Source organism: Thunnus maccoyii, chromosome 12, assembly GCF_910596095.1.
Source record: "Thunnus maccoyii chromosome 12, fThuMac1.1, whole genome shotgun sequence".
Taxonomy (NCBI): Eukaryota; Metazoa; Chordata; class Actinopteri; order Scombriformes; family Scombridae; genus Thunnus; species Thunnus maccoyii.
In genome coordinates, this window is record NC_056544.1 from 4,261,720 (window position 1) to 4,285,357 (window position 23,638).

At 38.3% G+C, this 23,638-nt stretch overlaps 1 protein-coding gene and 1 long non-coding RNA gene across 8 annotated transcripts in view; both read right to left on the reverse strand.

Moving 5' to 3' along the window:
- The window catches only part of LOC121908043, a 41,775-nt gene extending 38,179 nt beyond the window's left edge, over nucleotides 1–3,596 (reverse strand). For both annotated transcript variants that reach the window (XR_006099166.1, XR_006099165.1), the window contains exons 1-2: nucleotides 3,477–3,596; nucleotides 2,879–2,973 (exon numbers count right to left, since the gene is read on the reverse strand). This is a non-coding gene — a long non-coding RNA (uncharacterized LOC121908043). The remainder of the gene's footprint in view (nucleotides 1–2,878; nucleotides 2,974–3,476) is intronic.
- A 3,893-nt stretch (nucleotides 3,597–7,489) lies between these two features.
- Nucleotides 7,490–23,638, reverse strand: part of map4l (microtubule associated protein 4 like) — a 125,261-nt gene continuing 109,112 nt past the window's right edge. For 3 of the 6 annotated variants that reach the window (XM_042427962.1, XM_042427965.1, XM_042427960.1), the window contains 5 exons: nucleotides 19,328–19,420; nucleotides 17,026–17,107; nucleotides 16,824–16,933; nucleotides 16,405–16,594; nucleotides 7,490–14,577 (listed from right to left, as the gene is read on the reverse strand). In XM_042427962.1, coding sequence (XP_042283896.1) covers nucleotides 14,573–14,577; nucleotides 16,405–16,594; nucleotides 16,824–16,933; nucleotides 17,026–17,107; nucleotides 19,328–19,420 — 480 coding nt within the window. In that variant the 3' untranslated portion in view covers nucleotides 7,490–14,572. Of the gene's footprint in view, nucleotides 14,578–16,404; nucleotides 16,595–16,823; nucleotides 16,934–17,025; nucleotides 17,108–19,327; nucleotides 19,421–19,543; nucleotides 20,341–23,638 lie in introns of those variants that run through there. The other 3 variants (XM_042427964.1, XM_042427963.1, XM_042427966.1) reach the window with 2 other exon arrangements.

Below are 23,638 nucleotides of genomic sequence, written 5' to 3' on the forward strand. Positions count from 1 at the left end.
TTTACTATCTGTTCACATATTCAAGAAGTAACATAGCTTATGTAATATTACAAACAATATCATTCCAATTGCACACATTGTTTTAAGAGTTCATAAAAAATGCAGATACATACATAATGTCCACACATTGTTGATTGTGCATATGTTACATAAAATATTTCACACAATTAATAATACATTATTTTGCAAAACTTGTTCAAATATATTGGAATTCAAACCCTACCTTTTTGCCCTGTTTCTCTCTTATGTGCAATGTTCAGTGCTTCACCAGTAGAAAAATCTTTTAATCTGTGAGAGTCTTCCAGATCTGAATGCAAACACACCAACCACTACCTACTATACTGTCTGAATGGAGGCAAGGAGAAAGGGCAAGACAAGAGAAGGACACATGGAGGCAGGGTCCAATACTCAACACCTCCTCAAGTGACCCTCAGTAAATAACAAGCATTCTAACAATAGCAACCTCATCTGAAACCAGAGTTGGCTCAGATTTCAAACTTAAGTGAGTCAAGGTGCCTCACACCTTCCCTTGTGATATGTGATTGCAGAAGTCAGAGATACAAGGACTGTGGACAGCTGGGAATGGGAATGGGACCTTTGATGGAAGGCTAATGCCTGGAATAGATTAGAGCTAAGTAAAGGAGCTCAGAATTCTGGCATGAAGTTGTTGTAAATATTATGTATGTCAACTGTATGGAGGACGAACTGAGGAACTTCCTGTTGTTACCTAGCCTATGGTTCACTGATAAGGTATTGGTATATCAGGGCCAAAGTGTATGACATCCTTTGGAACATAAAACATGGGAATCAGCGAGTTATAAAAATATGCCATTTCCAGTTCAATGTTAACCTGTTGAAAAAACTAGTATTATTTGATTATGTGCTCTATTTTGGTGGATTACACTCCTGTCCTGATGACAACCCACAACCTTCTGTTTAAAATAGCTATATTTAAAGTGAAAAATCAAGAGAGTAACCATTTTGTTTATGTCTTTGAGGACAAATCTACATTTTTTGACTATAGCCAATACCTGTCCTGTCCAAGACTTAAAATCAGTCTTACTTAAAGTCAGCATTAGGCCTGTATTAATAGAAGGTACAGGTGGTACAACTTCCCTTAGTACTGTGTTCATACTGTTAAGGCGTTAAGGCCTATACAGTATGGCTTCCAGTTCCATCTGCAACTATATATGTAAATACATGTTCTGGTTTAACAGACAGTGTGCAAATATGACACTTGTTGACTAAATCTGTAGTGCTGTCTATGTTCCCCATGGCAGTTCTTTTAGTGTATGTGTGTAAATCTGTCGAAAAAACTAAATGGAGAACTTGTCTGTGGTCCAGCAGGTGTTGCTGTCAAGAGGATTTGTATTGTAGTTTATGGACCTTGGTGGAGTATGTTGCCTATAAGTTACAACAATAGATGCAACAGATGGATTGGGAGGACCTAAATAACAAAGCAATGAAAAGGGCAAGCTGGTACAGAACATAATCTTCCTTCACAATTGTGTACAGTTCTTAAAAACTGATTTAGGGCACAAAGGTTTTCTACAGAAATTATTTTTGTTTCTAGGGAAAATAGTCCTGCCGACTAACTTCATAAGATACTATAATCTTGTGTTCTTTTGTACATAAGCTTGTACAATTATGTAGTGTATGTGAGTGAGTATGTGCCAGTGTGTGTGTATCCCACATCTAAACTAGAAATACCGCCTCGTGGTTGTATACCCCCGCCAACCAGTCAAGTTGCAGTTTACATCCATGTCTGTTCAGACTCATACAATATTTGTAGTGAAGACTTTGAAGGAATTTAATAAAAGGTATTAAGTGTACTTTCCTTCCTCCTTCCATGTGTTCACATGATTGGCCAATGAAGTTGATTCTGATAGAACACAAAGTTGTAGCTGTGACAGTAGACAAAGCTTCAGATATGGATGTTGCTGCTTCTAAAACGTGGATACTTCACACATCTTCAACCCGGCAGCACAGAAGATCTGTACAATCACCACAGTTTCAAGGTGGGCACCCAAGATTAGTATCACCAATTCAGTATCTGACCAAATGTGAAATATGGTCACAATCTTCCCTTCTGTTCCTGAGTTATGGGGTTGAATAATGGCCAGAAAAGTGTTTTTGCAGAACATTATGATGTCACAGTGAAACTGACCTTTGACCTTTTGGATATAAAATGTCATCACTTCAGCTTTTTATCCTGTTCAACATTTGTGTGGAACTTCGTCATAATTAGCGTATGAATTCTTGAGTTATGGCCAAAAACATGTTTTTTGAGGTCACAGTGAACTTGACCTTTGACCACCAAAATCTAATTAGTTCATCCTTGATTCCAAGTGGATGTTTTTGCCAAATTTGAAGAAATTCCCTCAAGCTGTTCCTGAGATATCACATTCACAATCCTAAGTAGAGCTCCACCAATCAGAGGTGTTTTTCTTATCACTGAGATGTCAAATTGCTCCAAATGTGCATAGTTGACAGCAATGTTAAGTAACAATTTCTGAGTTTCCGTCAGGTAGCAACTGCTCAACCATGGCTTCAGTGTTAGGAATGGTGTGATGTTTTTGAGATGGGTTTGCTTAGCTTGTGATCGTTAAAACAAAAACTGATACAAAAACAAAACAATGTTGTGCAACTATGACTTCTATATTCAGAATATGTGTGCACATGCAGCTTTGTTAATTCACATGTTGAGGTTGGCAGCATACTGTATGGAATGTGAATTTAATTCCCTCTCAAAAGAAGTCAGGGACTAACATGGTTCAGTCATACACTGTAAAGAGGGACTTTCTTTAAATGTAGTGGAGAAAATGTAATGGCTGAGTCTAAGCTGTTTTACTTCAAGTGGGATTAGGACAAGGTGTACCTCTCTGTGGCCAAAGTGGGAAAGGCCACTGTCCATGGTGCTGACCTTCCTTCCTCCCTGTTCACTTTTTCTTCCCAGCTCTGGCTCTACAGTCGCTGCAAAAAAACACAAGACTTTACACATACAGTACTAGCTACAATGTTTTACCTGACCTAAAAGATCAAATTTCAATTTCAATTTAATCTAATCAGTTCTAGGAAAAACTGAGCCAGATCTGGTTTATACTTGAGAATAAAACTTTAGGTACATGTCCATCAGTAGAAGACAGTTATTGGAATGTGCACCTCACATGGGTGAATGAGCACACACTCCTGTCCTTGCCAGGATGTTATTTGAGTAAGTCATCCATTTTCACTGGATAAATACTAGACTAGCTACAGTGAGTAAGATCAAAATGCACATACAAAGGGCAATAGTTTTCGGTCACTCAAGGATGTCTGGATGAGTTTCACATAAAAGTAAGATTTAAAGAAAGTTTTCTTAATGCTTAAAGCCTTTTTCTTGCATGCTGATTTACAGTAGACTATACAGTATTAGTCTTCCTCATTTTAGATGGCTGAAGCCAAACAGCACATTTGTCTGTCTATTGCTTAATCACCTGTTGCAGCTTGTCTTCATGTACACTTGTCTCCTCTGGTGTGCGTCATAAGCTGTCCCCAAGCTGTCCAATAAATCATCAGTGCTATAAAGGCATCCAGCATGAATTTCACAGGTTATCTTTATGCTCAAGGATACACCACCATGCCAGAAGGCAAGGACAAGGGTAGAAGCAAGGGTACGACTGACTTCTGGAACTTCACTCACCCATTTTTAACACAGGGTGGTACAACCCTGATATCAAAGCTTGCCTAATTTGGATACTCCATTGTGACAAAAAAGTGAGGCAAATGTGTTTGCAAAATTACGTTGCTGCTGACATAGAGAACTGTCTTGTATCTATGCCAAGTCTCTGCAATGGCTTTCTCTGGAAATTGAGAAGAGCCAGCTCCGTTAACCTCAACAAAAGCTCTTGGTGCCGAAACCTTGAAGGCAGAGAGTACGAAATACTTGAAGATGTTGGTCAAGTTTATTTCATATGTGTTAACCCAAAAAATAATTTTTACACCACACAACTGATCCAGTAGGAAAGTAGCAGTGGTACAATTGTAGCGCTAGCCTTTTTTGAGTTTGTTCTGTGGAAGTCTTTGTAAAAAAAAAGACTTGAAAATGTGGTGTTCAAAATGTAGAAAATATTACTAGATGACATTAGAAAGCTGAATTAAATCAAGCACAAAGGATAATATTTTTCCCGGAAATATCCTAAAGCCTGCTATAACGTGCACATGCAGGTCTAACTGTACTACATATTTGGTCACTATTGCCATTGACATTATTCAAAGTGAACTTGAGGAGGAACAACTTGATCTCTTTTAACAAACCACGTAAACATGTAATGAACCTGTGATAAACACATCTTATTATTGGCATCCAAAACCACTTTCAAAATCCTATTATAGTTATTGTCTCTGTGGCTTGGCTACAGTTTCATTTTAATAACTAATTTGACTTATTACAGTACCACATGCTAACAATAGGCTACATATAGAAATAGCCTACATGAAATACCTATGTGAATAAGATTAGGTTATGGTGACCTCATTTTGGAAATGAGGTCTGAGAAATTTCAGATACAGCAACTAATATTAACTCAACAAAGCCATGAATTTAACGCCTCACCATCATGTGTTGTATCATTTTGAGACGCTAAATTTCAACACATCTAATCAAATTAAAGCTACGTAAGTAACATTAGCTAATCTAAACTAGCCATTAGCTTGTACTGAGCCCTGTCTTCTCGTCTCCTCAATCTTGTCTCAAGAAATGTTTTTTTCGTCCAACATTCATTGCTTCACAAACTCAAATGAAAATTATTCAGTATGAATAAATACTGTACGTTATACGATGAAACACATATTTCTCAGTGGAATGGAGATTAACCTTTGAAAAAAGTAATGTAGCACTGTCCTTTTTTTAAAAAAAAAAAAATCTTTTTCAAGTGACATCACGTTATGTAAATTTTACTTAAGTATGAAAATACATTTGTACAGTATTTGGTTTAAATGGCAGAGTATGTTATTCCACTTCATTTTTGATACGAAGACAAGTTATCCGCATTAAAAGAAAGAAAAAAAGTAGGCTAAATATACACATTGCATGGGAAGAGTCACACCTGCAGGACAGAGGACTGTTAAGGCACTGACCAAACCACTTCACTTATGTATGTTAAACAAAAATAAACTACAGAAAAGCGAACAAACGTTGTCTCTTGACATTGCTGTCTTTACTATAGTGTCCGTGTGAAATGTGAGCAGGTGGCTGCATTTAATATTGTTGAACAAAGACAGCAACTGCTAGTGTATCTTAACTTACCTGTTTTGCTAACAACTAGCATATCATTGCATTTTGAGAATAAGTTGGCCTAAACGTTACACATCCACAGACTTGTAAAGTAACTAACTCAACTACGTACATTTAGTCGGACGTTGTACTTACACGAGTACTATTTTAAAGGTATTTGTGGTGACAGCGGCCCACTAAGTTGCCGCCGCCATTACTGTGGTGGCAGAGTGGAACCATTTATGTATTATAAGAGCTGGATACCGGACTAAAAATCAGTCCTATAGGAATTGTTCGCCTGGCGCATACATGGATGTGTAATGGGCGCATACCATGGATGTGTAATAAAAGCTCTTATAATACATCCATGGCGCATACGCCAAAAAAAAGTTTCTAGTTTCCGGGTTTGCTTCCGCGTAGTGCGGCCCACTGAATGTGCGCAGTAGTGTTTCTCCTGCTGGCCCCCCCCGCGAGTTACCGCTCGGTCCATAGACTTTACATAATGATGACGTAACGGATTTTGAAATCGCCTTTGTCGGCTCAAGGAAAATTTTACAAATATAAAACCTCCATGGATCAAAATTTCATGATAGAAAGAGTCATAACTGACGTTGTTTGCAGTTCGACGTGTCCTGTCAACAGTTTTACAGACGTCTCTTTTACAATGGTGGTCTATGAGGAAAATGCTTCTTGGGCCGCAGGGGGATTTTTCGTTGCAATTCCGCGAGTGGCCACTGGGAAAAATTGGCTGCAAGGCTGAGCAGCGGCTCCCTATCCAGCTCTTACTATTCATCCATGAGTGGAACAGAAACTGAACACTTCACATTTGAGGACTTTCAAATGCCTTTCACCACACAGTAACAGCAGCTTGTCTGATTCCACCTACAACCGGGATTTGTCCAGACCTCTATACCATTACAAACCTGCTGTTCTCCGGTCCGCCAGTAGGCCCACTCGGTAGTATATTCCTGCCTTTCCTGCCTGCACACCTGCAGCTCTTTACCTTGTCAACGTCCGCTATAGCAGCTACAGTCTGCTAAGTTACGTCAGATATATGAGGTCCAGCCTTTGCTCAGCTTATGATATGATTCATTGTCATGTAGTACAATGTGCTACATGTACTGAACTTAAGTACAATTTTTAGGTACATGTAGGCTACTTCACTTGAGTGATAACTCAACTACATTCCAACGGAAATGTACTTTTTACTTCACTGCATTTATTTTTGCAGCTATTAAACACAGTGGGGCCAATGAGTACTTTGTACTTTGCAATTAATACCTCTGTACTTTTTTTCATTTGAACGCAAGACTTTGTTGTAGTGGAGTATTTTTATAATGTGTACATACTTTTACTTAACTAAAAAATCTCAGCATTACTTCAGCATTTGCCAGTGTAAATATACAAGGTACAATAGTTCAAAGTAGTTCCACCTTGACCAGCTGCAACATTAAAATGCTGCTAAAGATAAAGCATAACTAGTAATAATAAAATATTTGTGACAAAGTGGGTGAGACCACTCCATCTGTCCCATGAGCTTGATGCATTTTTTTTTTTTTTTTTTTTGCCATGCTTGTTATTTGTTTATTTAGTCAGTAGAGCATACACTCACCAGCCACTTCATCAGGTACACCTGTACAATCTAATGCAATCCAATACAACAGCTCAGTCATAAATTCTACTTTTACAAAGCTGAAACATTTTCAGTTTTTGTTGACATTGTCAGAAAGGTGATAATTCTACTTTATGTTTATTATTGAGCTCGTAGTGGGTGGTGGTGGTGTACTGGAGAGCATTTTATTGAAAAGTGTTCCTAATATTTTGCCCCCCTCATGTATGTTAATGGAGTGGACAAAAAAATTAGGAACACTTTTCAATATAATGGTCTCCAGTACACCACTACCACCCACTATGAGCTCAATAATAAACATAAAGTAGAATTATCACCTTTCTGACAATACAGCACACAAAACTGTGAGTGGTTACAAGATATACACCTATTGGATAAAAAAGATAAGGATTAAATTAGGATTCTAAAACCACACTATACATAAAAACTCATCTGTCCAGGCACACTCTTAGTTACTATATAATGTATAGTTTGGATTAACTGCTGATTATGGCCTACTATAGGTTAAAAAAGTCAATCAATATGTACAATGATTAATAAAATACAGTACATTAGTAAATTTGAGATGGACAGAGAAGTAATGACACAACTGTGACACTGTTGGATCCTTTGCTCATCTTTTTATTTCATGATTAATATTCACATCACTGGTTAACAAATAATCACAATGAACATCTCTTTCATACCAAATATTCAGAATTGGAGGGGGAGATGAGCTCTATCTAATAGGACAGATGCCTCTAACAACCAGCAGTTTGTTTGTCTTCTGCATGCTCTTGCTATGGTGTTGTGCCCTACAGAATAAAACAGCACACACTACAGTGGATCCATTCCACAGCACTGAAAAGTAGATTATTTTGCTTGTTTCCTCTTAATTTATGATGACAGATTTGGACATGTAGGAGATACCCACAACCAAAGTAAGTAAGTGCAAAAGAAAAAAAAAGCCAACATACAATAGTTTAACAGTTAACAGTTAGAATACTGGTTTTAAATCTGGTAGGTATGGTGAAGAACACAAGTAGAGAAACTACTTTTCAGCACTGTGATGCTGGCAAGCCTCTGTAGGTGGGAGACATAGCTAGGGGCTCCAGGTGCATATCTACCAACACTCCACTTTATTCTGGATTTCTCACTTTGTCCTGTTACATTTCAGGCAATTAGCTGTCTCTTTTAGAAGGACAGTTCAAGTTCAAATGTAGTTTTGAGCTCAATATTAATTAATTTATTATATGCTTTTCAATAGTGCACATTGTTCCAAAAGTTTAAATGATTTTCCTTTGTTATTAACACTGAACAGATAATTTTGTCCAAGTCTTCCCTTATTTCAGTCCTGTGTTGGTAGGTATGTCAAGGTGTCTATATAGGAGCTGTCTAATACAGTACATTACTTTGTACCACATGCCAAAAGACTAAGTCTGGTTACTGTTAGTCTGACTGGGGGGTGGCGGTAGTCGGAAGACAGGGCTGGCCAGTGTGTGTCCAGTGCCACATTTAGTGCATTTCAAACCGAAGCGAAAACCAATCAGATTGTGGAAACTAATTAGATTGTTTTTGGTCTTTTGAAAGAACTGAACTTTGTCAACCAATTTTAAGTTTGTCATTTAGTTTTCTGTGATTCCAGGTTTTCTTTGCATAACTTTTCTCCAAGTCATTTGTCAGATCATACCAAACACGACACACACCGCCTCCCTTCTTGCCCGTCAGTTTGAATCCGGTAAATAGTGTTTCCATATGTGATCTATCTTCCAAAACAGAACAGAGACAAACCTCATACATGTATTCATAATCTTGCATCTTTAATACATTTTAAAAACATTCTTTAAACTTCAGCAGCCCTTTTCTTGGAGGAAAAAAGGCAGACTCTGAAAAAAGAAAAAGTACACCTTTCCTTTCTTATGCTTTCAGTCTTATAATAATACCATTATTAACCTTAACAGTAACAGGTTTATGAACATGAAAGCTCATCTGTCGACATCCACAACACCCTGTTAAGAAGTAAGTTTTTTTTATGTTTTTGTTTGATTTTAATTTATTTGAGTTTCTTCTAGAGTGATAAAAACATGGTGGTATCTATATACAATGGGCAGTGTGAGATACTAGTGGACGGGTGGTATTCAAGCGCTACAGTATAACTGGGGATCAAACAGTTGTGGACGGACATCAGAGTGAATCTGGTTATTACCTTTTGTCCAAGCTGCAACATTAACTTTATACCTCAGTTAACGATACTGATGATAATTCTAGTCTTAAACCTACTCATATCCACTGTTATTATATTAAACCTAAACTTTAAGAGATAAAGTAGCCCATTAGTCTCCCCTCCAACTATATAAAGGGAGGATTGGAACCATTTTCCTCTAATAAACAACTCTGTCCACGTGCTATTGCTTTAGCATACAGTATGTGAAGTATAGCTCAACCAACATTGGATTTCTGACGTAGATACCAATACAGATATTTGAGTTTTCAAAATCTGATAACAACTTATCAGGTGATACTTATTTGTGTACATCAACACTTGAAACATTTTAATAAGTATTCCTCTAAATTAGGTGATTAAAGACTTAATTAAAGACCAAAATATGCTGCATGCAGGACATTTTAGAGTTGAAAACTAAACTTTCTGGTTACTTTGTAGTTACATCACTGTTTCTAAATTACTTCAAACATATCTTTGTCATTTACGTACTACTGCAACTTTTCATTACTTATCGGCCGACAAATACACAGATACCGCTAGGCAAAGTCACAATATTAGTTTGTCTTTTATGGCCTGTAGTTTCATAAGTTATAAAACAGACATAACCAAATCTTTACCATTAGTAATGCACATCAGCTCCACAAACTTTAGCTGTCTGGCTAACTTCACTCAAGCAAGTAATGCTTTAAATCTTTCAGCAATCTGTCATTCAAAGTGCATTTGTTTCATCAAATCTTTCTGTTTTACATGTCGCAGTACAAACCTCAAAGGTTTACACACATCTCATAAAAAAGATTTAACCATGCGACACTGAAGTTATTTCTACACTAAACTCATTTTCAGTTTTATGATACTTCTAATCACTTACAGTTACTGAACATACTGTATGCTGAAGTGCTGAAAATCATTCAAGAGAAAACATTCTATCTGTGAAACATACTGAGTAAGGCGACTATTCGCCACGCTCCTCATAGTTCAGTGTGGTCCTTTAACCTGGCTGACTATAAACTTGCCCACTTGTGAAATTTGATTTTGTAGCTTGGTCAAAAAGTAAAAACCAGGAACAACATGAGGGCAGACTGGAGAGTTGAGTGTTAAACCATCATAGCCAATAGCACAACACCGATGACCAAAGCTCCACTAAAATCCACAAAGTTGACCAAGATAAAGAGTACCAATGTGTCATCCAGGATACACAACATCAGCTCATCCCGTCATATGGTAACGTACTCATACACTGAGCTTCCAACGCACATTAAGACTACTACTTATTCCTATTTTATATACACACACCACTACCTACACCTAGCAAAGTGCTTTCATCCCTTTGTTCTTCTATTCCTGAAGAAAGATTCACATTTTTGTTTCACATATGATCCACACATATGTATCATGTTTTACTTATAGGCAACTCATGAGAATGATTTTGAGGGAATAGTACAATATCAAATATGCTTATATGGTGATTTTAGTTGTCTAGTCTTTATTGTTGACTATTTGATCACTTGCTCTTTGATTATCATAATTGTATCTAACTACCAAGACTGTTTTGCTCCCAAAAGCACACATGTACAGTACACAGCTGACAATGTTTGACCAATATACAATAAAGCAACTTTTATATCACTTCAGTGCATCAAGAAATGAACAAGACTGTGTTCAAAGTGCACAAGACTTTAGAGTTTGAAGGGGAGCTGTACATAATTAATATGATTTGAGTAGTATTTAGTATTCCAGACACAATAATATAGCATGGTCATCAAAGCTAATTTAGATGAGAGACAGTATGTAGGTCTACTGTAGCTTCTCTAATGGTGATGTAAGTTTTCTCAGTCAGCCTTTTTTTGAAGTCTCAGAGCCAGACTATCAGTGTTCCAGAGGCTCGTCAGCGCTCTCTACAGGATGGATGCAGTGGTAACACTTCACACATCTGACAACTACGGCAACACGCCACAAACACGTCACTAATCCTTCATTGTTTCACCGGAGACCATCGCAGACTTTAATGCACAATGCATAGAATTACAGTGAGTGGAAAGAGCCTTCCTCATTAAGATGGCTGGTTCTACTTGTTTTACTTCTTTCACACACAATAATGTTTTTGATCTGTAAAATCAAAATCACATCACAGTGTTGGTTTACAAGACTCAAAAATGCCAAAATTGAATTTTTGGTGATATATTAAAATAGTACAAACAGGCTGAAACTGAGCAGAAATAATGACGACTTCATGCTTATTTCTTATCAACCTTTGATTTTCATTCCCTTTAAAACCGAGCGTGCTACTGTATGATTCTTTTGAAAAACAGAAAAAAATCAAACTTTTCTTTAAAATGTGGATCTCTATTTTACAAGAACAGATTTGTTCCCTTCAAAGACAACTTCAAATACCACTGGATGGTCTCAACTACAGTATTTGCAGGCCTTTCTTAGTTCTGCCTTGCTGAAATACTGCTGCATTCATGGCATTTTGGAGCTGGGCAGTTCCTGCTGTCCAGTGTAGTGAAATCATTTTTTGATCATTCTTTTTTTAATCTTTGAGAATTTTTGCTTTTAATAACTTTTGAATATCCAGTGATATCCTATACAAAACAAACAAGAAAGTGCTGAACAAAAATATAAAAAAACAAACTTCTAAAAAGCTATTTGCTTCCATCTATTTACACTACAGATGTAGGGTAAAATATAAACTAGAAACTTGATCATTTTGATCATCTGCTACTGTGCAGCAGTCACCTCAAGTGGCTTGGTTGTAGCTTTTAGTAGGTTCTATCTACTAGACAGAGTCTCTAGAAAATAAATCAGTAAATAATTTTAAAGTTGCAAAGAAAATTCCAACTTCAGACTTGCCATGAATGTAACATTATTCCCCCCAAATGACACAACTTGCCTCTCTCCTGACTATCTGTTAACTTCTGTGGTCGTTCTCTGTCTGTCTGTCCATTTCTCTCTGTCTGTACGCCATCTATATGCGTGGGTAACGGGAGGCGTCCCCAGCTAAGATCACTGTATTGCTGTCAGAGAGGTGCAGTGAAACAAAGGAAGAGGAAATAGACGAGATGAAAGCTGGGTGAGGTGAGCCTATGATGAAAATGTCTGACAATGACTATGATAGGAACAACACACCGACACAGCTCATCGTTGTTTTAACAATATCAGCATAGACCACCAAAACACAATAAAGAGTTGGTTTCATTCTAGAACAGAGAGAGATGCTTTAATGAGCAACATAACGTTTTTTTTTTTATTTTAGGGTGCTGATTTCGGTTTGTGTGTATTATACGGTGTGTGTGTGTGTTGGTATTTCTGTTTGTGTATGTGTGCATGCACACCAACAAGCGTGTGTGTGCTTTCCAGTGTATCTCTGCGCTTGTGTGTGCTGTATGTGTGTGTGTGTGTGCGTGAAGAACGTTAGCAGGTTTCACAGAGAGGATTCTACAACGCACCGGCTAAGTGGGAGGACTTAAAAGAGGGTGGCGGTCTGTAGCCCCACCCCTCTCCACTGGAGTGAACCACATGACCAGGAGGTGCCACATGCGCGAGAGAAGAAAGATGCTGTCTGTCTGTCTGTCTCTAATAGACACATGTAGACTGTATATGCTATATACAGATCATAGTGACTGCCGGGGTCCCCCACAAAGAAGATAAGGTGTATGAGGTGGTTTGGGATCAAGCTTGATGCCCTGTAATGATTACACTGTGTGGGAACTAAAGAGTTATGGTGTAGGAGATCCCTCACTTAAGGGATTGGTGCCCCTGAAATGTATGCCATGCAAAGGGTGGAAGATATAAGTATGTGAGCTCATTTAGAGCTAAAGGTTAAGGGTTTGTAAGTCTCACACTGAGAAAGGTCTATTGCTTGGGGTGTGTTTTTTTTTTTTGTTTGTTTTTTGTCTTTTTTAAAAATACTTTCATCAACCCAAACTACAGAGCTGAATTATCCACAGTAGTTTGTGGACTTGTGCTAATACCATGTGTCCAGGACTGATTTCAATAAAAGTGTTACAGGTTCAGTTTTGCCAGCAGAATGTGAACATAACTGTTTAGTCATGCTGACACACTCACTATAATAATACACTTCATAGACCTGTGCATGTTGATTTAGTGAATTACACAGCAGCCTGTGACATGGTGGTTGACATTGTCAGCAATAAGGAAAGTGCTACATACAGTATATTGTTTGTTAATGGTTTATGTGCAATAAAAGGTGCAGCTGCTAGCAGTTTAGGGCTAGGGTTAAACACTCATCATATAGAGTTAGGATTACGGAGTGGTTTAATATGCCTGTTTAAGGTTAAACCTTCAGCTTTAAGTAATATTCACTCCTTCAAGGTCAAATACTAACTGTGATCCTACTTAAAAATTCTCGGATGCCAGATCAAATACCTGTGTTCAGTGCCAAAAGCTTTTTGAGCCAAGTCTAACCAAAGCAGCAGCAGAGTTCCCCAATCACTTTATGCCCACCTTTCTCATGATTATCACACCATTAAATGTTTTCTAATTGTAACTGCTTTGTTGCAGCCTTGTGTTAGGGCATAAAATTTCCCTCACAAATAAATGAACGCATCTTTTTCTGCACTGATTTTGAACTACTCATTCATCAGCCCTTGTCCTTTGCACCGATCACTGCTAGCTGTGAGCATCATGATATTAATAGTCCAAGGTTAAACAATTGCAATGGATTTGGAGAAGACATGTTTGATGAGTGAGCTGTAGAGTTACCTATAGTGAGACATTGTGCAAGTATTATAGATACTGTAGATTTGGAAAGATTGCTGGCTGGATAACAGGATGCAAAATGTGTATTTAAAGCAGACTTAATAGTATTTGCCCTGCTGCTGGCTGGTAGCCAGCGGACAAGTGGACTGTGAGCAGTGGTGGGGTAAAAAGTAGTGTTAGCATAATGTCTGCTAACAAGATTGGGAGATCAAGGTGGTTTTGAATTGTGAGGGCCTGTAAGAGGGACCAGAGCCTCATTACTAAGTTCTGAAGCAGGGTTTTTGGACTATGAGGACTAGTGCTTAAACAGTAATTAGACTCATAGGTGGAAATATTTGAAGAAAAAACTGGCTATGCTCAGTATACTTCCATACAGCACTGACTACAATAGTGGATTTATTGCGTTGAGGTTGTTAGATTTGGGGTTTGGGGTGCTTACGAGGGAACTTTATCAGTCGAGAAGCTGGTGGAACCCCACACAGAGAAACACAGACAAACAGCAAGTGCTCTTCTCTGTGGTAGGCAGGGCCAAAGGTCAACCCGAGGGCATTGAGAGCTCAAAGGACAGGGTTGGTAGCGGGAAGCTGGCAGGCGGCGGACCCCAGAGAAACACTGAGAGGCGAACGGTCAGTTTGGTGCTGCGGTGGGCGAGATGGAGGGCGGGGCCAGAGGGAAGTGACTGCGCCGTGGTAGGTTGGTTGGTCGGTTGATTGGCAGGTCGGCGAGCGCCATGTGTGTCCCACCAAAAACTACAGGTCACTGAGACTCAATCTGTGGAGGGGAGGAAACCGGGTTAAGGAAAGAGATGTCACCAACAGAGAAGAGAAAAAAAGTGATGCAGATACATGGGTGGAAATTTCCAGAGTCTAAATTTCACCAGCCAGATGGTCTCTAGCTAATAGGCCGTTACTGTCTGGGGCAGGTTCATATGAGTTATGGGCAGAATTACAAAACATCCCTGTTTTTTATTTTATTATCACTGAAGCCATCCATCAATTAGGCTGAGTGTGGCAACCGTGTCAGGAGGCAGAAGTCTGTTGTCCCTCTGAACTCTGGAGTCTGGAAGCAGCTGCAGTGCCAGAAATGAATTTATCCACTAAGGCTGGCTAATCTTTACTCAGTGGGTCTCTTCATAATTTAATTTTGTGGCAAAGTGTCGCTGCTATTTTTACCGCCCCACTCAATCAGACACATAGCAGAGAGGAGGTACACACACATGCATGCATACACATAGTATCTACTTATTTATTGTCGAGTGTGTCTGCAATTGACCGTTTGATAAACCCCTGAATGGTGATTGTCCAATCAAAACCTAGCAACTGTAACTAGGCACAGCAGGCAAGTTAAGCTTTGGGATTTCTCCATATGTTGAAACAGTGGACATTGGGTATCTGCTATATCTATAGTATCTGTGTACTGTAGTAGAGGTACCTTACAGAATTAAAATAAATGTGAATCTGACCTTGAGGAACTGATAGCCAAGATCATTAAGCTCAGACAGTTTTAATTAGCAAAGAAGCCTAGAAAGGCTGATGTCTGTATTCAGCTAGATATTGTTTGTGAGTGAAAAGACACATCACTGTTCTTATCATTTCATTTTCAGGTTGTGAATTCACTAAATTGTCACTAAATTGTCAGCTGATAGTTAGCATTTAGTTACTTGCAAATGATTAAAAGTAAAACTAATAAGATTTGGTAGGGGATATGGATTCTGTAATACTGGATTTGAATTCCATAATATGCTATCGAACCCCATCATAAAGGGGGCTGTGCTTCTGAGGATTTCCAAAATCAAAAACAGAAGAGAAAAGTGTAAGTTTAAGTGTAATGGAATGGATACAACAGTGTTTGTCTGCTCTAACGAAAGCTGCAAACAGTAGCATGTCTGACTAACTGATTTAGTACCTACAGTAGTAATAAAAGCATAATGTTACTTCCAGAGCTGGCAGCTTAAAATAACTTTATACTCCAGCAGCCCAGTCGTCAAACTCATGGGTTAGTCCTCATCCTAAAAGCATTTTCTCTTGTAATATTAAAAGTGAAAACATACGGTTTGAAAATAAGAACAATAAAGCATAAATACAATAATCATCATAACCTCTGTGCTATTTGTACATTTGTCTGTAAGGTAAGCATACAAACAGAGGATTGTCAGAACAAAATAACATTTTTCTTTATCATGATGATATCATGTATGCAGCCATCAGGTGCATAATTAAGATGCTTTTACAGGGTTTGCATTTCAAAATGAGTCAGTCTGAGTTTTCCAACAACTCATGGAGCTAACAATGATTCATTAGCTAGCTACAATAAAATCTACTAGTGACAGTTGTCATTTCAACCAGTAACATCGACCATCCCCAGCTAGAATTGATAAACCTGCTTTTGTAAAAAATGACTAAGAATCTTGAGAGGTAATTCTGCCATTATTGATTAATGACTATTATCATTATAAACTGCATATGTCAAATTGCAGAACAGTAAGCTTGAACATGTGGTGACAGTAACTAAGGGAAGTGGAGCTTAGTAACCCATCAAATAAGCATTCAGTGCTTTAAAGACTAATAGCTGTGTGTGTGTGTGTGTGTTTATACCTACTTGTCTCAGTGATGCGTTTGTCTGTGCTAAGGGGCTCCCTCAGTCCATCTCCCCCAAAAGGAGTAGCTGTGGGTTCCTTCACCCCATTCTCCTTAGCAACACCTCCTGGTGCTGTTGCCTTAGCAACGCCAGCTGGTCCTGTTGCTGGAGCACTACTTGGTGGTGATGTCTTCTCCTCTGCCTTCTCCTCCTTTAGCCAAATATAGACACACAAGGGCAGACACGCACACATACACATACACACACACACACACACACACAGACACGCACACACACAAAGATGTTTTTTTCTAGTGTACTACTCTCAAGCTACTGCACCATCTAGTGGTGATGGCCTGTAAAAGCACAGTGAGTCAGCAGAACCAGACAGGTTAACTGTCTATTTACTGATAATATTAATGACTGTGTTAAAGTTTGACCTTGTGTCCGTTGGTCTGTCCATTGCCGGGCCCCACATTGTCCATGGATCCAATCTTAGACTTAGCCTTAATGTTTAGCTTATGGGACTCAATCTTGACATCACCACCACCTGCAGTAAAAAGGAGGGCTAGTCTGAGACCAAAATAGAAAAGGATAAAGCTTGAAGGGAGGAAAACAGAGGAGGACAGTTTTAAGTCGGACCTGGCTTATGTTTGATGTTGTCCTTGGAGCCACATTTGGACGTCACCTTGCTCACATCAACCTTCTTATTCAGGATCTGCACCTGGGTAAGAGGAGAGATTTATACTAATTCATAAAAATGTCACATCCACTGCAATGCATCCATACTTGAGCGTTCACTCTAGGCAATTTAGAAAATCACTGTGATCCATTATCATGCACCTGGCGCACTTATAGAGAGGAAGATATTCTGTCTCTACAATACAATGGACTATGTGGGAGAACGCCATACAGCACAGCACATTCTGGACTACCTACCCATGCTTGATTCCCCACTTTGACCTGTTTTATTGTTACTCAAGGTGCCTTTTTGTTTTGTTAGTCTGGTTAATGATTATCCATTTATGCATATAAATTGGGAAAGGCTATGATTGGAGGGCGGGAGCAGGCAGTTATTAGACCATCATCACATGATTCGAGTGTATGTTCAGGATCCCAAGCAGTAATCCTGAGTCTGTGGCATCTGGCTCTGATGGATTTTAAGACCCAGTGACCTGACTGACACAGTGCTGGATGAGATCAATCAGATTTACGTACGTGATGACAGACAGGAGAGCTAACAGTCAGCTGACTATGACCCTCACTGACATTAAAATTATATTAACAAATAAACCATCATCAGTTCTGATTGCCTGACTGACACTGGAGCTCTCCCTCATAAGATGTTGCTTAAAGCAGGTTAAATATTAATGACCTGATTTTATTATATAAACACCAATGTTTGAATTCTTTCAGTTTATAGTTTCTGTGTACAGTAGTATCAGTACTTTATGGAATTAAAATAAAAGTTAATCTGAGCTTGAAGAACATATTAAATGAAAAATGGAGGAAAATATATACGAATGTCCATCAATCACTCACTTGAATACATGAAAATAAACAGTGAAATACCCCAAGCAAAATGGTAAAAATAAGACCATAAGTATTGGGAACACACTGGAGAATGTGTTAAGAAACAATTTGCAAACATAATCTACAGTTTTTTTGGTGATATCCCAAGCCGGTCAAAAGTTTTTCTTCAAATAAATCATGTTTTGGCAGTTTTCTTGCAAATGAATTCCAACGCTGCATTATTGGGAGCTTACTGAGGATGTACCTTCAATATAAGAGTGGACCCCCCCCTCCCAAAAAAACCCCCCTTTTGACTGATATTACAGACAAAAACACTTTTTAAAGGCACCTAGTTACTACTAACAATTTCTTCGGCCCATGAAACATTTTTTTTTCTTTTTCTTTTTCTCTGCTTATTTTTCTTTAATTCCTCAAACTACATTTTTAAGTAAATCTTCGCACACTGCTCTGAGGAATTCAAACAAAATAAATAAGAAAAAAACGGAACACGCCTTACAAAATAGGGCTGTTCCACGTACAGTATGCAGAAAATACTATGTATGTTAATATATTTTGAGCAGATCTCTTTTGTATTGAAACCCAACAGTTTCAATATGAGAGAACATATTTTGTTTCATTAAATTAAGGCAGCAGAGAGGTGATTGTGAGAGCAGCCCAGAGATGGAACATGATAGTGCAGCAGGTGTTTAGAGCAGATGGGAGCAACATCTGGAAGGGTGGGTATTAAGACCTGTGGTCAGTTTGTTTTAAGTGAAATCAATCCGAAATGCAAACACAGGGAGCAATTAATGTGCTAATTACAGTGCATTCATGCTGAGTTACTTTGAAAGTGATAACCTTTCATGTTAAATGTTTGATATTTTGCAGAAAGAGCTTTCTACATTTTTAATTGAACTCCAATTGCTCCCAGGACTGATGGATGCTTGGTACAAAAAACCTTCAAATTAGATTTTCTAAATCAGCAAGCAGAGGCCTGATCGGGGATAACACAAGAATATCGGATACAGTGTACTGATTGTAGTACAGATTGATTTGATTTTCTACCAGTATTAGATCCTCTCATGCTTGCTTTAATAAGGATAAAGTGTGTAGAACAATGGTCTGACTTTTCTTGTTTTAACTGTCTGGTAAAAGTCAGATCTACAGTATGTAGTGTAGGCTTACGAATTTCTGTGTAAATACAGTCCAATCAGGTGTACATGATATAATATGCATCCAGCCATGGAGAACCAAATTTACATACCAAGATCACAAATTCTGCTTTCATCCTTTAGTGATCAAGCTTTTTGTGACTACTTTTACAGGATAAAAAGAAGATTCCCAATTGTTCATGGCTGAATTTAAAATTTGCATAAAACCTTCGATGCATCCATCCTAACCAGAGTCTGCTTCCAGCTCCAGCAGTACTTACATTGCCACCTCCAGGGACATGTTTGATATTGTCCTTGGAGCCACAGCGAGACGTGACATGGCTGAAGTCCAGCTTTTTGTGCACTATCTGAACCTAAAGACAGGCAGGGAGACACACAGGCAAGCAAGAAAGAGGTTGAGGGGCAGAGTGAGAAGGGAAAGAAAGAAAGAAGGAATGAGAGAAAGAGAGAAAGAAAGAAAGGAAGGAAGGAAGAAAGAAAGAAAGAAAGAAAGAACAAGCAAGAAAGGAAGACAGAAAGAGGAGAGCAACAGAGAAGAGCAGATCAGCTGGCAGCTTAGGTTAACAGGAAACAGAGCCTTGTACTGTAACTATGGAAGACTTTCTGTCATTCAAATCAAATGATTCCTTCTACTCAAGTTCTGCAGTTTTCTGCATTATGAAATCATTAAATCAGCACATGAGGCTGCAAACATTTTGGGACATTATCTAACAATTATTATGGTTCAAAATGAGAAAGTTAAAGAAGAAGTTCCTCCCAATATGAATGTTAACATACCAGAAGATGAGGATACTGACTTAATAACAGATCGCTTCCATAAACAGTGTGATGTGAAACTAAAGCACAGGACAAACACTGGAAGGTGAGACGGAGCACATGCAACGGAATATTGCAGTGGACAGTCAGGGGTTTTGTGTCACGTGCTGGTCTAAGCAGAGAAGGAACTGCAAGCAACTAAAAACAGGAGAAGATAACAGATGCTCCTTTTAGGTTAAGTGGCCCTACATTCAGCCTGTAGGGGTGATGTCTTTCTGCACTGCTAGCCTTTACCACAGTCTTAAAAGAAAAGACTCAAGCACAAGTGCAAGTGGAATTTTTGGGTTGGTTAGGAGGCCTGTATCGTTTTTGGTCTTTTGGTCAATTGTGAGTGATGACAACAAGGAAACCAAAATCATTCATATAATGTATCATGTGCTGAATGCTAATTCATTGGTATTTCATCTGTCAACTTTGTCCACAAGCAGGATATATATGTTTTTAGGGAATTTTATGCCTTTATTAGATAGCGGCAGTAGAAAGATGACAGGAAACAAGGGAGAGAGAGATGCAAGAAAGCGGATCTAATAATTTAACAACAAGGGTTACATCACAAAAACACTGTTAACCAAAAATAGCCAGAGAAACACAACACATCATAAATAAATGAATGAATAAATAAAAAGATTCATCTTGGAATTAAAAAGAGGCACCATACATACGATAAATACACAAATACAGCCAAATAAGTAAGCAGTGGGATTAAAATGCATAAGTGAAACGTGGTCTGTTGTCTGTCACGGTGTGAGATCTGACGCATGAACCAGACAGCTGGATCTCTGTATACAGATCTCTTTGCACGTCTCAGTAACAGCTAAGAGGCATGTATCTCTGATGTTAGTAGATGCAAGCTTGCAGTTAATCTTAATAATGAGACTGGACATTAGGCAGACTAACAGAAGACACCTTTGTCTTCCTGTTCCTCTTCTTTTGAATCTGTCTGATGCAATGATCCTTTCAGCCAAAACTCAAGACAGTAAACATCAAGACTTGAGAAGGTTAAGATCCACAGGAGGTGTAGAGTCTGATGTATCCCCCTGGGATGGAAATTTCACCTGTATTGCTTGATTGTCAATTTGACAAATTTTCAGGGGCCATGTTCCAAGACGTTTTCAGGGCTTGTGGAAAGCTAAAAAAAAAAAAAAAAGTATCCACTCCATGCTGCCCCACAATTATCTTTAAAGGTATAGTTTGACATTTTGGGAAATAAAATTATTAATTTCCTTGCTGAGTTAGGTGAGAAGATCCCATGTGTTAGATTAGCTTAGCTTCACCTAGCATAAAGACTGGAAGCAGTGCGAAACAGCCAGACTGGCTTTATTCAACAATATGCCTACCCACTAATTAACACTTTTTTATCTTGTATGTGAAATAGTTCATTAAAATCTCTGCAAAAAGGTTATCTCCAAAATATCAAACATATCATCCTTTAAAAGTCTGTTTGGTCATTGCATTAGAAATAATAGAAAAAGATTAAGAAAAAAAAACTTGGTGTACACTATGTGGAGTGACAGTAGTTAAAGAGTAACAGTCCACAAGGTTTTTCTTGGAACTACAGTATTTCAGGTGAACAACCATATAAATAGTATATGTATATACACACATAACTGTTGTACACTGACACCCCTGCAGTGTCCCATCAGTCAAAACTACTACTTCCCAAAGTAAAATAGTTCAATCCTTCTCTTATTTTCTTAAGCATTTTCCAGTTTGTGCTCATTTTACTCACTGAGATCATGCTAGTTCCCCATTGCCACTCAACATGATGCGCAATGAAAAGTCTACATGCACAATGAATCTCTACATTCTCCTCCACAAACGGCTCATTTAACTTCCCCTTTTCCTAGAAACCTGATGTTTTCTTTAAACAAGTGAGCTCACATTAGACCAGAATCCCCAAAGTCCCAAAAGATAATATCTTATTATCTTGTGCACTGAAGATATTAACTGGTGCACTTGAGTTAATATCGTGTTTGCAGAAGAGATTAGATCCATCTTGTTCACAAGTTATTATCTTGTGGGCACAAGATAAAAGAAATATCGTATTTCAGGGCTCCGTACATTTGTTTTGCACTGCATCGTCAATTGTTATTATTGTTCTACTGAGGACACAAAGCGACCCTCTCTTTCCCTTCCACCACACCTCACCCCCTCTCCTTTATGGTCCAACTCATTCCCATCCTAATGTGATATTTCATTGCCTCTGTGGTTGTATTTTAAAAAAGCCCTGCAGCAGACACAAGTCGCCTTCCTCTTTTCTCTCTTTCTCTGTCTTAGTCTCCTTCTCCAGGATGAAAATGGCATGATGACGCAGGTGGCACCAGCAAAGGATGACTCACTAAGCAGTTAGCACACATACGCTTTACGGGTGAGGACACACACACACGCACGCACACACAAAGAGCAGCAGCCTGTAAACAGCGTATGTAATATTTCTACTCTCTTTTTCTCTTTCCAAGAACACGTTGTAAGCCATCCTAATTGATTTTAGTACAAAAGCACTAGCTTCAAGGTTGTGGTCTTTGGTGGAAGAAATACTCTGATCCTTTACTAAAGTAAAAGCACCAATAGAGCAATGTAAAAATACTGCATTAGTAAAGTAAAAGTCCTGAATGAAAGACTTAAGTAAAAATACACAAGTATTATGAGCTTGATGTAGTTAATGTATTGCAGTAAAAGTAGTGGTTTGGTCCCTCTGACTGATATATTATTATATATGACATCATTAGATTATTAATAGTGAAGCATCAGTGTTAGAGCAGCATGTTACTGTTGTAGCTGCTGGAGGTGGAGCTAGTTTCAACTACTTTATATACAGTTAGCTAGTTTAGTCCAGTGGTTCCCAACCTAGGGGTCACCAAATAAATCTGAGGGGTCGTGAGATGATTAATGGGAGAAGAAAGAAGAAAAAACAAAGTTCTGATACACAAATCTGCTCTCAGTTTTTTAAATTTTTCTCTAATCTTTGATTTTTGGTGAAATATTGGATCATTTGAACATTTATTGAGATGAAAGCATGTGAGAAGTTTAGAGGGAAAAATCACTATTTGGTGGAGCTGTTAACAACTCATAGACATCTGAAATGTGACCCAGACTACACACTGCTTTTTGTAAGACGTCAAAAGCCAAAAAGGTTGGAAACCACTGGTTTCAGCTTTAACAATGTGTTGTATTTTAAAAGCTTGTTATATTATGCATTGTTTCAAATCTTCATCTGAAAAGTAACTAAAGCTGTCAAATAAATGTAGTGGAGTAGAAAGTACAATATTTCCCTCTGAAATGTAGTGGAGTGGAAGTATAAAGTAGCATTAAATGGAAATACTCAAGCAGAGTACAAGTACCTCATAATTGTACTGAAGTACAGTACTTGAATAAATGTACTTAGTTACTTTCCACCACTGGTTGTGGTCATCATGTCTCCTCTCTAATTTTAATAAGGAAACACCAGTGAAACTACACTATAGGGGTAGGTGACCATATTTCATGGAGTGCCACAAGATGTGTGCATACTGCAGCAATGTTGTCAAGCAATGTACCGTATTGGGCATTGTGGACAAATCTACAACTAGAACTCAAGAGGTGAATGAAACGAGGAAAAGCTGCTCTTTTTCTTTGTAAACACCTTCAACAATGGCAAGTACATACAGTATGTGCATTGTTTGATTCTTGTAGTTGGTTCCTAGTTCTTCAAAATATAAAAAAAATAGTAGCTTTCTTTGTTATTGGTGTGTTTTGGAAGGAGTTGGAAGAAAATT